We start from the raw sequence: 16,380 nt of genomic DNA on the forward strand, positions 1-16,380 counted from the left end.
CATCCCTCACCCTGTCCCCATCCCTCACCCTGTCCCCAATCCCCTCACCCTGTCCCCATCCCTCGCCCTGTCCCCGCGGGGTTAAGTTATTCCGTCTCTCCGTGTCCCGCTGTCCCAGCCCGCTCGGTACGGGGTGGCTGGGCAGGCAGGGGGTCCCGCAGCCCCCCAGCCCCTGCCCGACCCCAATCCCCTCCCTGCCCCAAGGGGCTCAATAAAGCCTCGGGTGGGATTTGTAACCTCGAGTGGGGTTTGTCACCTCGAGTGGGGTTTGTAACCTCGTGTGGGGTTTGTCACTTCGTGTGGGATTTGTCACCTCGAGTGGGATTTGTAACCTCGGGTGGGATTTGTCACCTCCTGTGGGGTTTGTCACCTCGGGTGGGGTTTGTCACCTCGTGTGTCCCCTCCGTGTGGTGGCTGCAGGGCGGGGAGGGGAGCTGAGGGGTTTGGGGGGTTTTGGGGGGTTTTGGGGGCAAAGCGAGGAGAGGGGATGATGCACCCCGGGGGTAAAGGGGGTGAAGGGGGTAATTCTGGGGCTGGGATGGGAGCAGAGCCACCGGAACGGCCCGGGAAGGGACAGAGACCTCACAAACCCCCCGGGAAGGGACAGAGACCTCAGAGAGCCCCGGGAAGGGACAGAGACCTCAGAAATAGCCCCGGGAGGGGACAAAAGGCCTGACAAATAGCCCCGGGAAGGGACAGAGTCAGGCAAGGCCGCAGAACGCCGGGAGCTGAGGGGCTGGCTGAGGGCGGGGTTATGCAAATGAGCGCCGCTGGGGGCGCGAGGGGATGATGGGAGTTAAGGGCGGAGTTATGCAGATTAAAGATGGCGCTGCCGCGAGGTGGCTGATGGGAGAAGTAGGCGGAGTTATGCAAACGAGAGTCGGCGCTGCCTCGCAGGGGCTGATGGGACTCGTGGGCGGGGTTATGCAGATGACCTCCTGCTCTTCCGCGCGGGGGCTGATGGGAGTTATGGGCGGGGTTATGCAGATGAGCTCCTGCTCTTCCGCGCGGGGGCTGATGGGAGTTATGGGCGGGGTTATGCAGATGAGCTCCTGCTCTTCCGCGCGGGGGCTGATGGGAGTTATGGGCGGGGTTATGCAGATAAGCCTCTGTGTTGCCGCGCGGGGGTTGATGGGAGCTGTGGGCGGGGTTATGCAAATAATCCCAGGTTTTCCCGCGCGGGGGCTGATGGGAGCTATGGGCGGGGTTATGCAAATAGCCCCGTGTTTTCCCCGCGCGGGGGCTGATGGGAGCACTCTCCGCCGCGGTTATGCAAATCCGCTCGCTGCGGGCGCTGATTGGCCGCGCGGTGATTGACAGCTCCGTGTTGTTTGCGCGCGGCGCGGCGGGGGCGGGGCGGGCTGAGGGCCGGGCGGGTGTGGGACAGCGGGGGACAGCGGGGGACGCTGAGGGACACCCCGGGCCAGCCCGGGACAGCCCAGGACAGCCCAGGACAGCCCGGGACAGCCCAGGACAGCCCGGGACAGCGGGGCACACCCCGGACAGCGGGGCCATGCGGCTGCTGCGGTGCCTCGGGAAGCGCGCGGCGCTGGCCGGCGTCCCCACCTACATCGAGCACTTCAGCAAGTTCTCGCCGTCGCCGCTCTCCATGAAGCAGTTTCTGGACTTCGGTAAATAGACAAAGCCACCCCCCCCGGGACCCCCAGCCTGCCGCGGGACGGGGACAGCCATCTGTGGGGACAGGCGGTGTGAGGGAGGCGCTGAGGGAGGGAGCTCCGGGAATTCCTGCTTCCCTTGGGAAATCCGTCACAAACAGCCCGGGAAATCCTTCAGAAACACCCCTGGAAATCCTTCACAAACCCCCTCGGGAAATCCTAAACCCTCCCGGGAAATTTCCCCTCATAACCGGTGACTCTGGCCGGCTGGGGGCTGCTGTCCCCCTCAGGGGTGTCTAGGCCTGGGTAACTCTGAGGCCCTAAAATATCCCCTTATTATTGAGGGGATTTACCATTCCCCCGGGTAAATAGGTGGGCCTGCAATGTGGTGTCCTAATAGGCCTCTTTTGGGGTGTTCTCTCTGCCCAAAATCCCCTCAGGGGGTGTTAAACCCCCCTAATAACCCTCCCCATGTGGGGGTAAATCCTGATATCCCCCAGTACATCCCCCCTGTTAGGGACCCCCGGCCCTGCTTGGCCCCATTGCCCCCAGGGTGGGCGACTGGGACCCCCAAACCCACCCAAACCCCCTGTAAGGACCCCAGGGGGTGGGGATGTCCCCCCAGTGTCCCCACAGTGTCCCCACAGTGTCCCCACAGTGTCCCACAGTGTCCCACAGTGTCCCCCAGCCCCTCCAGTGTCCCCTCCAGCCTTGGGCTGGGCTCTGTTCCTGCCTCCTCTTTCCCAGTGTCCCCACAGCGTCCCCAGTCTCACCCAGCACAGGGGTGGCAGCACTCTGAGGGTCCTTCAGAGGCTCAGCCCATGTCCCCTCGTGTCCCCTGGTGTCCCCAGTGTCCCCCCAGTGTCCCCCAGCCCCTCCAGAGTCTCCCTTTCCAGCCTAGGGCTGGGCTCTGTTCCTGCCTTCTCTCTCCCAGTGTCCCCACAGCGTCCCCAGTCCCACCCAGCACAGGGGTGGCAGCACTCTGAGGGTCCTTCAGAGGCTCAGCCCATGTCCCCTCGTGTCCCCTGGTGTCCCCAGTGTCCCCCCAGTGTCCCCCAGCCCCTCCAGAGTCTCCCTTTCCAGCCTAGGGCTGGGCTCTGTTCCTGCCTTCTCTCTCCCAGTGTCCCCACAGCGTCCCCAGTCCCACCCAGCATTGGGATGGCAGTGCCACCAGCGCTCCCTCAGGGCCTCACCCCATGTCCCCTCGTGTCCCCTGGTGTCCCCAGGCTCCAGCAATGCCTGTGAGAAGACGTCGTTCGCCTTCCTGCGGCAGGAGCTGCCGGTGCGCCTGTCCAACATCATGAAGGAGATCAACCTGCTCCCCGACAGGGTGCTGCGGACACCCTCCGTCCAGCTGGTGCAGAGCTGGTCAGTGGGGCTTGGGGACACGGTGGGGACACTGCGGGGACACTGCGGTGGCACTGCTGGCACCGGCACCTCCTGCTCTGTGCCACCGCTGTCACCCGGCTGGGGTCTGCTGGCACGGCGGGTCCTGCTGTGGGGTTGTCACTGCTGTGGCTCGTGGAGGTGCCACCACTGCCACAGGTTGTCACCCCCTGGGTCTCCCCACTGTCACCTGCACGGCTGCCAGTGTCACCATGGCTACTGTCACCGCCCAGGGGGGTCCTGCTGTCACCACAGGTGCCACCAGCGCTGTGTGTCCCACCACTGTCACCCAGCAGGGAGGTGGCACTGGGGGACACACTTGTGCCCTCGGGTGACACGGGCTGCAGGCCCTTGGGGACACCCCTGTGCCACCAGTGCCACCTGCTCCTGAAGGGGCTGAGCCAGCGGGGATCCCTGTCCTGAGTGTCCCTTTAAGGGCTGTGTCCTTGTCCCTGTGCCAGCAGCGTGACCTTTCTCACGGTGCCACCACGTGACATGTTGTTTGTCCAGCGTCCTGGGCAGCTGCCAGCGGGATCTGGCCTTGTCCAGGGGTCAGTCCATGCCAGGGGAGGTCACACTGTGCCAGGGGAGGTCAGGCCATGCCAGGGGGGTCAGCCCTGTGTGAGTGTCACCTGGATTGTCCCCTCTGTTTGGGGGTGGTGGGATGACCTTTTCCCCCTCAGGTATGTCCAGAGCCTGCTGGACATCATGGAATTCCAAGACAGAGACCCTGAGGACCAGACCACGCTGGGACAGTAAGTTTGGCAGTGACAGCATGGCCTTGTCCCCAATCCCAGGCTGTCACTTCCTCCCAGAGCCACACCGGTGTCACCCGGTGTCACCCCAAAGTGCCCTGGACTCTGCTCCGGGTTTTCCCAGAGCTGGGGAATCCCAGCCTGGATCGTGGCCCAGGTGTCCCCAGTGCTGTGCCAATGTCCCCAGCGCTGTCTCGACTATCCCCAGCACTGTCCCAGTGTCCCCAGTGCTGTCCCAATGTCCCCAGCGCTGTCCCGACTATCCCCAGTGCTGTCCCAGTGTCCCCAGTGCTGTCCCAATGTCCCCAGCGCTGTCCCGACTATCCCCAGTGCTGTCCCAGTGTCCCCAGTGCTGTCCCAATGTCCCCAGCCCTGTCCCTGTGTCCCCAGCCCTGTCCCAATGTCCCCAGTGCTGTCCCAGTGTGGGACAGTGTGGGTGTCCCCTGCACTGTCCCAGTGTCCCCAGTGCTGTCCCAATGTCCCCAGCACTGTCCCAGTGTCTCCAGCCCTGTCCCGACTGTCCCCAGCGCTGTCCCAATGTCCCCAGCGCTGTCCCAATGTCCCCAGCCCTGTCCGGACTGTCCCCAGCACTGTCCCAATGTCCCCAGCCCTGTCCCTGTGTCCCCAGCACTATCCCAATGTCCCCAGCGCTGTCCTGACTGTCCCCAGCCCTGTCCCGCTGTCCCCAGCCCTGTCCCGCTGTCCCCAGCCCTGTCCCAGTATCCCCAGCCCTGTCCCGCTGTCCCCAGCGCTGTCCCTGTGTCCCCAGCACTGTCCCGCTGTCCCCAGCACTATCCCAATATCCCCAACCCTGTCCCGCTGTCCCCAGTGCTGTCCCCGTGTCCCCAGCGCTGTCCCCGTGTCCCCAGCACTGTCCCGACTGTCCCCAGCCCTGTCCCTGTGTCCCCAGCCCTGTCCCAATATCCCCAGCACTGTCCCGACTGTCCCCAGCCCTGTCCCTGTGTCCCCAGCCCTGTCCCAATATCCCCAGCCCCGTCCCGCTGTCCCCAGCCCTGTCCCTGTGTCCCCAGCGCTGTCCCGTGCCCGGCCCTGTCCCGCTGTCCCCAGCGCTGTCCCAATGTCCCCAGCCCTGTCCCGCTGTCCCCAGCCCTGTCCCAGTGTCCCCAGCCCTGTCCCAATGTCCCCAGCGCTGTCCTGACTGTCCCCAGCCCTGTCCCTGTGTCCCCAGCACTGTCCCGCTGTCCCCAGCACTATCCCAATATCCCCAACCCTGTCCCAATGTCCCCAGCCCTGTCCCTGTGTCCCCAGCACTATCCCAATGTCCCCAGCCCTGTCCCGACTGTCCCCGGCCCTGTCCCAACTGTCCCCAGCCCTGTCCCAGTGTCCCCAGCGCTGTCCCGCTGTCCCCAGCACTATCCCAATGTCCCCAGACCTGTCCCAGTGTCCCCAGCACTATCCCAATATCCCCAGCACTATCCCAGTATCCCCAGCCCTGTCCCGCTGTCCCCAGCCCTGTCCCTGTGTCCCCAGCGCTGTCCCTGTGTCCCCAGTCCTGTCCCTGTGTCCTCAGCACTATCCCAATGTCCCCAGCCCTGTCCCAGTGTCCCCAGCCCTGTCCTGTGTCCCCAGCGCTGTCCCGTGCCCGGCAGGTTCACCAAGGCGCTGGTGACCATCAGGAACAGGCACAACGACGTGGTGCCCACGATGGCGCAGGGGGTGCTGGAGTACCGCGAGGCGTACGGCGCTGACCCCGTGAGCAACCAGAACATCCAGTACTTCCTGGATCGCTTCTACCTCAGCCGCATCTCCATCCGCATGCTGCTCAACCAGCACAGTGAGGGACTGGGGACGGGGACAGGGGGGGACAGGGAGGGACAGGGAGGGACAGGGAGGGACAGGGGGTCTGAGGGGGGACACAGGAGGGTCCCTGAGGAGGACAGGGGGTCCTGAGGGGACAGGGGGTGTGAGGAGTCCTGAGGGGGACAGGGGGTCTGGGAAGGCGGGGGGACAGGGGGTCCCGAGAGGGGGACAGGGGCTCTGATGGGGGGACAGGAGGGTTCTGGAGACAGGGGGTCTGGGGGGGGAACAGGGGGTCTGAGGGGGGACAGGGGGGTCCTGAGGGGGGGTCTGAGGAGGACAGGGGGGTCCCTGATGGGGGACAGGGGCGTCTGAGGGGGGGACAGGGGGTCCTGAGCAGGGACAGGGGTTCTGGGGGGTCAGGGAGTCCCTGATGGGGACAGGGAGTCTGAGGGGGGACAGGGGGTCCTGAGGGGTGACAGGGGGTCCCTGCCATGGCCCTGGCAGCCCTGGGGGTCCCTGAGAACATGGGGTGTCCCCAGGACCCCCCTAGAGTTGCCCCAGGGGTTTGTCCTGAGGGTCCTCATCATCACTGGGTGTCCCCAAGGGTCTGTCCCAAGGGTCCTCATCATCACTGGGTGTCCCTAGATCCCCCCAGAGTGTCCCCAGGGTTTGTCCCGGTGGTCCTCATCATCACCGGGTGTCCCTAGAACCCTCCAGATTGTCCTGAGAGCCCCCCAGAGTGTCCTCATCATCACTGGGTGTCCCCAAGGGTCTGTACCGAGGGTCCTCATTTTCACTGGGTGTCCCCAGGACCCCCCCAGAGTGTCCCCAGGGGTTTGTCCCAAGAGTCCTCATTATCACTGGGTGTCCCCAGAGGGTGTCCCCAGAGCCCCCCAGAGTGTCCTCATCATCTTTGGGTGTCCCCAGAGTGTCCCCTAGCCCCAGGGGTCTACCCTGAGGGTCCCCTCAGCCCCAGAGATCTCCCCCAGGTGTCCCCACCAACCCCAAGGATCATGTCCTGGGCATCTCCCCTGGCCCCAAATGTCCCCCTCAGCCCCTGGGTGTCCCTGGGGGTGTCCCTGGCTGTCCCTGGGGTTGTCCCTGGCTGTCCCTGGGGTTGTCCCTGGGTGTCCCTGGCTGTCCCAGGGTCCCCAGCTGGCTGTCCCCCCAGCCCTGCTGTTCGACGGCAGCACCAACCCAGCTCACCCCAAACACATCGGGAGCATCGACCCTCACTGCAACGTGGCCAACGTGGTGAGAGGTTGGTGGGATTTGGGGTCTCACCCCACTCTGAGGAGGGGGATTTGGGGGCTGTGGGGTGCCTGAAGGTCCCCCTGAGATCACAGCTTTGGGGTGACCTCAGCCAGAGTGTCCCCCCAGCTCCAGAAGACCCCAGAAATCTCCTGGGTCTGTAGGAATGGGAAGTGTTTGGGGTCAGGGGGACCCCGAAGGCTGTCCCTGTGGTTTGTGGGGTGCTGAGCTCTCTGTCCCCTCTGTCCCAGACGCCTACAACATGGCCAAGCTGCTGTGTGACAAATACTACATGGCGTCACCCGACCTGGAGATCGAGGAGGTCAACGGTGAGGGGACAGCGGGGTGAGGGGACAGCAGGGCTGAGGGGACAGTGGGGTGAGGGGACAGCAGGGTGAGGGGACAGCGGGGTGAGGGGACAGTGGGTTTGAGGGGACAGTGGGGTGAGGGGACAGCGGGGTGAGGGACAGCAGGGTGAGGGGACAGCGGGGTGAGGGGACAGCAGGGTGAGGGGACAGCGGGGTGAGGGGACAGTGGGTTTGAGGGGACAGCGGGGTGAGGGGACAGCGGGGTGAGGGGACAGCAGGGCTGAGGGGACAGCAGGGGGACCAGGCAGGGGGATCCAGGGGGGTTTGTTCAGGGTTGGGGGTCCCTGGGGCAGGGGATTGTCGTGTAGCCCATTTAGGTTTGGGGTCCCTGTGATGGGGGGGATTCTGTGGTGACCCTTTTAGGGTTGGGGGTTCTAAGGTGACCCTTTAGGGTGGGGATTCCCTATTGGGAACTCTCAGGTGACATATTTAGGGTTGGGGGATTCTCAGGTGACTCTTTAGGATGGGAATCCCCTATTGGGAGTTTTCAGGTGACCCATTTAGGGTTGGGATCCCCCACTGGGCACTCTCAGGTGCCTCCCTGAGGCCTGGGGCAGTTTAGGGTCAGTGTCCCTGTGTCCCCCCAGCCTGCCACGCCGAGCAGCCTGTGAGCATTGTCTACGTGCCATCCCACCTGTACCACATGCTCTTCGAGCTCTTCAAGGTAGCCCAGCCCTGGGGGGGGCCGGGGGGGCTCTGGGGACACCCCTGACCGCCACCCTGGTGTCCCCAGAACGCCATGAGAGCCACGGTGGAGAGCCACGAGAGCAGCCCGAGGCTACCAGCCATCCGGGTGATGGTGGCCCTGGGCCAGGAGGACCTGTCCATCCGGGTAAGGGACACCAGCCGGGCCGGGAGGGAGGGGGCTGTGGGGACAGGGGCGGGATTGTCACCCCGCCGTGTCCCCAGATGAGTGACAGGGGCATGGGCGTGCCGCTGAGGAAGATCGAGAGGCTCTTCAGCTACATGTACTCCACAGCGCCGACGCCCCAGCTGGGCTCGGGGGGAGCGCCTCTGGTGTGTCACCTGGGGGGCTTGGGTTTGTCACCTGGGGGGATCCTCTGGAATGTCACCTGGGGGGCTTGGGTTTGTCACCTGGGGCTCCTGAAATGTCACTGGGGGGCTCGGGGTTGTCACCTGGGGGATCCTCTGGAGTGTCACCTGGGGGCTTGGGGTTTGTCACCTGGGGGCTTGGGGGTTTGTCACCTGGGGGATCCTCTGGTGTGTCACCTGGGGGCTCGGGGTTTGTCACCTGGGGATTCGGGGGGTTTGTCACCTGGGGGCTTGGGGGGTTTGTCACCTGGGGGGCTTGGGGGGTTTGTCACCTGGGGGCTCCCTGGAATGTCACTTGGGGATCTTGGGGGGTTTGTCACCTGGGGGGATCCTCTGGTATGTCACCTGGGGGTGTGACTTGGGAGTTCAGGGGGTCCCAAGAGGGTCTGGGGTGGTGGGTGTGAGATTTAGGGGTGAAATGGGAGGTTTTGGGGCTCCTTTGGGGGTGATTTGGGGACCTGGAGTGGCACAGGGTGTGTTTTGGGGTGGCTTGGGAGGTTTGGGGGTGGCTGGAGTGGCCTGGGGGTGTTTTGGGGTAAGGTTAAGGGGGGGCTGGAGGTTTGGGCTTGGCCTGGGACATTTTGGGGATGTTTAGGCTGGCGTGGGGACATTTTTGTGGGGTTGGGTGTGACATGGGGACCCTTTGGGGTGGCACAGGGACCCTTTGGGGTGGCACAGGGACCCTTTGGGGTGGCACAGGGACACTTTGGGGTGGCACTGGGACCCTTTGGGGTGGCACAGGGATACTTTGGGGTGGCACAGGGACACTTTGGGGTGGCACAGGGACACTTGGAGGTGGCACAGGGACCCTTAGGGGTGGCACAGGGAGCCTTTGGGGTGGCACCGGGCCCCTCAGCTGTGCCTGGGGCCATTTGATAGTGGCACAGTGACCATGGGCAGTGCCATGGACACTCCTTGGGGTGCAGTGGGGTGCCCTGGGGTGTCCCCAGCCCATGTCCCCATGTCCCCAGGCAGGGTTTGGCTATGGCTTGCCCATCTCCCGCCTGTACGCCAAGTACTTCCAGGGGGACCTGCAGCTCTACTCCATGGAGGGCTTTGGCACCGACGCTGTCATCTACCTGAAGGTGGGTCCTGTGTCCCCAGACTGGGCTGTCCCTGGCCCCATGCCATCCCCATGTGTCCCCAGACTGCTCAGGGTGTCCCCAGCCCCACGCTGTCCCAGTGTGTCCCCAAACCTGGGTGTCTCCGACTCAGGGTGTCCCCAGCCCCTTGCCATCCCCCTTGCCATCCCCCTGTGTGTCCCCAGCCTGAGGGGTGTCCCCAGACCAGAGTGTCCCCAGCTCAGGAGTGTCCCCAGCCCCTCATCAGCCCCCTGTGTGTCCCCAACCCGGGGTGTCCCCACCCCCTCGCCATCCCTGTGTCCCCAGCCCCTCGCCATCCCTGTCCCGAGCTCGGGATGTCCCCAGCCTCAGGGGTGTCCCCAACCCCTCACTATCCCCGTGTCCCCACCCTCAGGGGTGTCCCCAGATTGCTCGGGGTGTCCCCATCCCGAGGTGTCCTCAACCCTTCACCATCCCTGTGTGTCCCCAGCCCGGGGTGTCCCCATCCCCACACCATCCCTGTGTCCCCAGCCCCTCGCCATACCCATGTGTCCCCAGATTGGGATGTCCCCATCCCCTCGCCATCCCTGTCCTGAGCTCGGGATGTCCCCACCCTCAGGGGTGTCCCCAGATTGCTCGGGGTGTCCCCATCCCGGGGTGTCCCCAACCCTTCACCATCCCTGTGTGTCCCCAGCCCGGGGTGTCCCCAGCCTGGGGTATCCCCAGATCGCTCGGGGTGTCCCCATCCCATGTGTCCCCATCCCCTCGCTGTCCCTGTCCCCATCCCATGTGTCCCCATCCCCTCACCATCCCTGTCCCCATCCCGCATGTCCCCATCCTGTCACTGTCCCCATGCCGTGTGTCCCCATCCTGTCCCTGTCCCCATCCCGCGTGTCCCCATGCTGTCCCTGTCCCCATCCCGCGTGTCCCCATGCTGTCCCTGTCCCCATCCCGCGTGTCCCCATCCCCTCGCTGTCCCCATGCCACGTGTCCCCATGCTGTCCCTGTCCCCATGCCGCGTGTCCCCATGCTGTCCCTGTCCCCAGGCGCTGTCCACAGACTCGGTGGAGAGGCTCCCAGTGTACAACAAGTCGGCCTGGCGTCACTACCAGCCCAGCCAGGAGGCAGGGGACTGGTGTGTCCCCAGCACGGAGCCCAAGAACACCTCCACCTACCGCGTCCCCTGAGCCCCCCGCTGTCACAGCCCCCCCAGCTGTCCCCAGCGCCCCGGGGGGGTTTGGCGTCCCAGTTTGTCCTTGGGAAGTGTGGGACGTGGGGCACGGCGCTGTCACCTCGGTGGCACTTAGGGACGGCGCTGGGGCAGCGCCACTGTCCCCTCGTGCCCCTCCGTGGGACCAACAGCACTCCCTGCAGCCCTGCCGGGGTGGGGGGCCACGCCTGAGCCCCCCGTGTCTCTGTCACTCCCTGTTGTTGCACTACTGAGCTGTCCCCAGCCCTGTCCCCCCTGTCCCCAGGGTGGGTTTCCACTCCACACACTGTGACCTGCTCAGCCCCCTGTCCCCCCCAGACCCTCCCCACTGCCAATAAACTCCATGTTGACTGACCCCCTGTGCTGCTTTGGGGTCCTGAGGGTTTGTTCCCACGGTGGCACCTGGGGACAAGTGTCCTGCTCAGTGCCCCCCACCCCCAGTGAGGTGACACTGTCACTCTGCTTTGCACTGGCCCTTGATGCCCTTTTATTTCCTGGGGTGGCCTCGGGGGGCCTGGTGGGGCTGGGGGGGGCGGTGTGGCTCCCCAACCCCGATTTGGGGTGCCCGTGTGGGAGGGGACGGGTCGGGTGACACTGTCCCCTCCTGTGCCATGGGGAAGGTGCCTCGGACCCCCGCAGCCTCGGGGGTGGTGACAGTGGGGTGACAGGACGGGGTCGGGGTGTCCAAGTGCCCTTTGCATCCGGAAAGGGGAAAAAGGGTGCCGGGGAGGGGATGGGGAGGGGACAGCCCGGGCCGGGGTGGGGACAGGGGCTGCTCCGGGCTGTCCCCGCTGACCCTCGGCCGTGCCCTGTGTCCCCGGGGTGTCCCCAGGGTGTCCCGGGTGTCCCCAGGGTGTCCCCAGGGTATCCCGGGGTGTCCCCAGGATGTCCCCAGGGTGTCCCCAGGGTATCCCCAGGGTATCCAGGGTGTCCCCAGGGTATCCCGGGTGTCCCCAGGGTATCCCAGGGTATCCCAGGTGTCCCCAGGCTGTCCCCAGGGTGTCCCCAGGGTGTCCCCGGGCTCTGTGGGTGTGACTTTCCCCCCCGTTCAGCTCCGCCGCTGCTCCTGGTCTTTCTTCTTCTGCTTCTCGCGCTGTTTCTCCGCTTTCTCCTGCGCCTTTCGCTCCCTCTGCGCCGCCAGGCTGAGCTCCTTCAGCCGCCGCTTCAGCACCGCCCTGTCCTGCGCGCTGCCCACGCCCAGCGCCTGCGGCACGGCGGGCTGGAGACCCCCGAGCCCCCCGCAGCCCCCCCGAGCCCCCCGGAGCCCCCTGCCCCGCCCGGCCCCGGGATCAGCCCCCCCAGCGCCCCAAATTCCCGTGCGGGAGCTCCGTGGGGTTCCCAGAACCACGCTGGGATTGTCCCTGGGATACCCGGAGCCTCCAGGTGGGACGAGGGGCTTTGGATACCCTTGGGACATCCCTTTGGGGTTCCCAGAACCCTCCCAGATCTTCCTGCCCCATGGAATACCCCATTGGGATACCAAGAACCCTCCCAGACCCTCCTGGAACATCCCTTTGGGGTTCCCAGAGCCCTCCCAGACCCTCCTGCCCCACTGAACACCCCATTGGGGTACCCAAAACCCCTCACTTTTGGGGTCTCTGCGCCCCACCCCAGCCCCACACCTTGAGCTTGGCCCCATCGAGGTGCAGCAGCCGCGGTCCATCCACGCCCTGGGCAGAGAATTCATCCACGTACTGCTCCAGGCCGAGGCTCTGCAGCCACTGCCCCACCTGGCCGCACGTCCAGCCCGCCGCGGCGCCCGGCGGCTCCTCCAGCAGCTGTGCAGGGGTCAGTTAGGGTCAGTCCGGGTCAGCCGGGGTCAGCCGGGGGTCCCTGGCGCCCTCGTGTCCCCCGAATGCCCCTTACCTCGTCCGAGGACTGGGACAGGGTGTGGTAGGGGTAGGAGCACTTGGGGGGGCCGGGCAGGCGGGGGCTGGCGCTGGACGGCGGTGAGTCCTCGCTCAGCGTCGAGTCCTGGGGTGACAGGGCAGGGCTGGACCCCCAGAGACACCCCACAGCCCCCAGAGCCACCCTACAGCCCCCCAGCGACCCCCGAGCCAGCCAGAGCCCCCCAGTGTACCCCAGAGCCGCCCTACAGCCCCCCAGAGCCACCCTACAGCCCCCAGAGCCACCCCACAGCCCCCCAGCGTACCCCAGAGCCACCCCACAGCCCCCAGAGCCGCCCTACAGCCCCCCAGCGTACCCCAGAGCCACCCCACAGCCCCCCAGCACGCCCCCAAGCCACCCCACAGCCCCACCCCATAGCCCCACCCCACAGCCCCCAGTGGGGCTGCCAGACCCCCCAGAGCTTCGATCCCCCAAAAGCCACCCTGACCCTACGGAGCTTTGTCCCCTGTCCCCATAGCTGGTGTCATCCCCAGGCTGCGCTCGCGGGCTCACCTGGGAGGCAGATTTGGCAGGGCTGAGCCCCTCGTGCCGCGGGGATCCCGCGGGGGACAAGGAGCTGGGGGACCCCGAGCCCCTGGCGCTGTCTGAGAACCACGAGAAGGGCAGGAAAGGGGACCCCGAGGGGCGGCTGGGCGCCTCCGCCACCTCCCTGGGGACAGAGCCGCGTCAGGGGTGTGGCTGTGTCCCCAGAGTGTCCCCAGAATGTCCCCAGGCAGCCCCGGGGTGTCCCTGACCTGCTGCCCATGGACAGGCGGTTGCTGCTCTTCTCCTTGCGGCTCTTGCCGGAGGACGCGCGGCGCAGGGTGACCCTGGGGACAGCGGGGTGGCACCGGGAGCCCCTCCATGCCCCCACCCATCCCTCCACCTTCCCCTCCATCTCTACACCATCTTTCCATCCTTCCGGTGCACTTCTCCATACCCTCATCCATCCCCCTCTGTCCCCCTCTGTCCCCCTCTGTCCCTCTCGCTGCCCTCCCCATCCCTCCTCGTCCTGCCCATCGCAGGATCTCACCCCAAATCCAAGAACTTCCTCCGCGTTTTCTTATCGAGCCCCACGGTGGGGCTGGCGGGCTCGGGGGGGCTCATGTCCCTGCTGTCATCTGCAGGGTGGGACCGGAGTGTCACCCACTGTCCCCGCGGGGTGCCGGGGGTGTCCCGGGGGTGTCCCGGGGGTGTCCCGGGGGTCTCACCTTCGCTGTGCTGCCGGGGCTGAGGGTCGCGGCGGGCGAAGGCGGGGGAGCTGTCGGAGCTGGGGCAGGATTGGGGCGCGGGGAGCCCCGAGAGCCCCTCGTGGGACGGGGTGTTGGTGAGGGGTCGGTAGCGGCTGAGGGGGGGCGTGGGGACAGGGGTGTCCCCAAGGCCTGGCCGTGTCACCCCCGGCTCGAAGGAGAAGCCGTCGGTGCGGGAGAAGGGCGAGGGGGCAGGAGGGCTGCTGTCACCCTCGGTGCCCTGCGGGGACACGGGGACAGGGGTCAGACCCCTGCAGACCCCCGGGGTTGGCCCCAGACCTCAATCCCTGTCCCCAGCCATGGCATCCCAAACCCCATCCCCGGTGTCCCCAGTTCCTGTCCCAAGCCACAGCACCCCCCAAACCCCATCCCCGGTGTCCCCAACCCCTGTCCCCAAACCACAGCATCCCAAACCACAGCATCCCAAACCCCATCCCCGGTGTCCCCAATCCCTGTCCCCAAACCACAGCATCCCCATTGTCCCCAGTCCCTGTCCCCAGCCACGGCATCCCAAACCCCATCCTTGGTGTCCCCAATCCCTGTCCCCAAACCACAGCACCCCCAACCCCATCCTTGCTGTCCCCACTGCCCCCCAGGCCTCTCCCTGGTGTCCCTGGTGTCCCCTGCCCCTGTGACACCCCCAGCCCTGGCACCCCCCAGCGCCACCTCCGCTGTCCCCCCGTCTCACCGCGGTCCCCTCGTCCCCCTCGGTGGAGCTGGCGCTGTCGCGCAGGCGGGAGCGCGACGGGCGCTGGCGGCGGCCGCGGGTCAGGAGGCGAGCGCGGGCTTTGTGCAAACTGCTGTCCAGCCGCGGCGTCTCTGGAACCACAGCGGTAAAATCTGGCCGTGAAAGAGACCCCGGGGCAGAGAGAGACAGACGGGCGGACAGACGGACAGCGGGGCGGGCGGGAGAGGGCGGGGATGTGGGGATGGACGGAGGGATGAGGGATGGACGGATGGATGGATGTATGGACGGACAGATGGATGGATGGATGGATGGAGGGATGGAGGGATGGAGGGACAGGTAGGGAGAAGGAAAACATGGAGGGATGGATGGGGACAGGGAAGAGGAGAAGGATGGACAAACGGAGAGGTGAAGAGGAACAAGGAGACAGGAGGGAGAGATGGTTGGAAGGATGGACAGGAAGGGAATGATGGATGGATGGATGAGCAGGGAGAAGGGGACAGGGGAGCATTGCAGGGAGGTGGACAGTCAGGGAAGGCCAGCCCGGTGGAGAGGGGACAGAGGGACAGCAGGGACAGAGGGACAGCAGGGACAGGGACAGGGCAGGTGGAGAGTCCCAGGAAGACAGGAGGGGGACAGGGAGAGGGGAGCATTGGGGACAGGGATGGGGCACCCCGGTGGGGCAGGACAGGGGACAGGGGGACAGAGAGAAGTGTTCAAAGAGATGCCCCAGCATGGGGACACGAGAACGGGGTGCCCCTGAGGACAGAGTGTCCCTGTCACCCGGGGGGGACACACTTTGCCCCAATATCCCCACCCTGCTCTGACCCCTGTACCCCACCCAGGGTGGCTCTGGGCCATGTCCCCTGCTGTGTCCCCCTGCACACCCCTGTGCTTGTGACCCCCTTTCTGGGTGCCCTGGGTGCGTCCCCATGTCCTTGTCACCCCCACGCCCCCCTGTGTGTCCCCATGTCCCTTTCCCCATGCATGTCCCGGTGTCCCCAAGCCCGGCTCAGGGTCCCCACCTCGACACAGGAGCACTCTGAGGGTGGCTGGGGACCCACAGGTGGCTCTGCACCCCTCGGGGGGCTCCGCGTCCCCCCGGAACTCACCAAAAACCTCATCTGTGTCCTGCAGCTTGGAGACCGACATGGTGGGACAGAGCTGGGGACAGAGCTGGGGACAGAGGCGACACTCAGGGACGGTGGCCCAGCCCCTCTGCGCCTCCCGGGGATGGCCGGTAAGCAGAGCAGCCGGGAAGGGGTTAAACCCCCGCCGGGGCTCGGGGGGAGCAGCTCGGGGCGCTCGGTACCGGCGGGGGGCTGGAGCGGGATGGTGTGCCTGGGGCGGGGCTGGAGCGGGAATGCTGACCGGGGATGAGTCGGTACCGGGAGTGTCGAACCGGGGGATGCGGCTGGCCCGGGGGAGGGGCTGCGCCGGGGATGCTGGACCGGGGATGGGGCTGGACCGGGGATGGGGGTCTACCGGGGCCGTACCGGGGCTGGGACTGTACCGTGGCTGGGGCTGTACCGGGGATGCCGTACCGGGGCCGTACCGGGGCCGTACCGGGGCCGTACCGGGGCCGTACCGGGGCTGGGGATGCTATACCGGGGATGCTGTACCGGGGATGGGGGTCTACCCGGGGCCGTACCGGGGCTGGGTCTGTACCGTGGCCGGGGCTGTACCGGGGATGCCGTACCGGGGCCGTACCGGAGCCCTACCGGGGCCGTACCGGGGCCGCTGCCCAGGGGTGACGCCCTGCCCACCCCCTCCCCCGACTCACCCGCTCTCCTGGGGCATCCTGATCGCCCCGGTCGCCTCCCGCCGGGCCGGGCCGGGCCGGGGTCGGGGCCGGGCCGGCGGCGGGCCGGTGGGAGCGGAGGGCGCTGCCGAGCCGGGCCGGGCCGCCCCGCCGGGCCGGGGGCCGCGGGGGGGGCACAGGAACCCGGAAACGGCGGGGGCGGGGGGGCGGGGTCAGCCCCGCCCGGTGCTGAACGGACACGGCGGGGGCACGGCGGGGACACCGAGCGACGGCAAACCCCCGCCGGGTGCTGAACGGACAGCGCCGGGGGGCACCGAGGGTGGGGACACCGCCGG

The 16,380-nt window shown here is 66.8% G+C and overlaps 2 protein-coding genes and 1 long non-coding RNA gene across 4 annotated transcripts; 2 read left to right on the forward strand and 1 right to left on the reverse strand.

Moving 5' to 3' along the window:
* The first annotated feature begins 1,408 nt into the window (after positions 1-1,408).
* On the forward strand, positions 1,409-10,816 carry PDK2 (pyruvate dehydrogenase kinase 2). Of its 2 annotated transcripts, XR_014856675.1 has the most exons (12): positions 1,409-1,631; positions 2,843-2,984; positions 3,686-3,757; positions 5,368-5,552; positions 6,690-6,779; positions 7,021-7,098; positions 7,725-7,801; positions 7,871-7,969; positions 8,047-8,154; positions 9,162-9,275; positions 10,298-10,704; positions 10,763-10,816. XR_014856675.1 is itself a non-coding variant. In XM_085083475.1 (11 exons), exons 1-11 carry the CDS (start codon positions 1,514-1,516, stop codon positions 10,436-10,438), a joined length of 1,224 nt encoding a protein of 407 aa, XP_084939601.1. In that variant the 5' UTR covers positions 1,409-1,513; the 3' UTR covers positions 10,439-10,816. The 2 variants fall into 2 exon arrangements, 1 of the variants encoding a protein (XP_084939601.1); XM_085083475.1 differs by having other exon boundaries at positions 10,298-10,816.
* LOC146426772 (uncharacterized) lies at positions 5,999-6,678 on the forward strand. The gene is made up of 3 exons (XR_014856690.1): positions 5,999-6,195; positions 6,257-6,288; positions 6,408-6,678. It is a non-coding gene; the product is annotated as an uncharacterized LOC146426772 (long non-coding RNA).
* A 693-nt stretch (positions 10,817-11,509) lies between the features above and the next one.
* SAMD14 (sterile alpha motif domain containing 14) lies at positions 11,510-15,730 on the reverse strand. Its single transcript, XM_085083537.1, has 9 exons — positions 15,396-15,730; positions 14,287-14,438; positions 13,560-13,818; positions 13,382-13,469; positions 13,104-13,178; positions 12,862-13,018; positions 12,328-12,435; positions 12,084-12,239; positions 11,510-11,665 (listed from the first exon to the last, which is right to left on the reverse strand). Exons 1-9 carry the CDS (start codon positions 15,433-15,435, stop codon positions 11,510-11,512), a joined length of 1,191 nt encoding a protein of 396 aa, XP_084939663.1. The 5' UTR covers positions 15,436-15,730.
* Between the last annotated feature and the right edge of the window lie 650 nt (positions 15,731-16,380).

This window comes from Lichenostomus cassidix, chromosome 27 (assembly GCF_008360975.1).
Source record: "Lichenostomus cassidix isolate B80296 chromosome 27, HeHo_3.0, whole genome shotgun sequence".
Lineage (NCBI taxonomy): Eukaryota > Metazoa > Chordata > Aves > Passeriformes > Meliphagidae > Lichenostomus > Lichenostomus cassidix.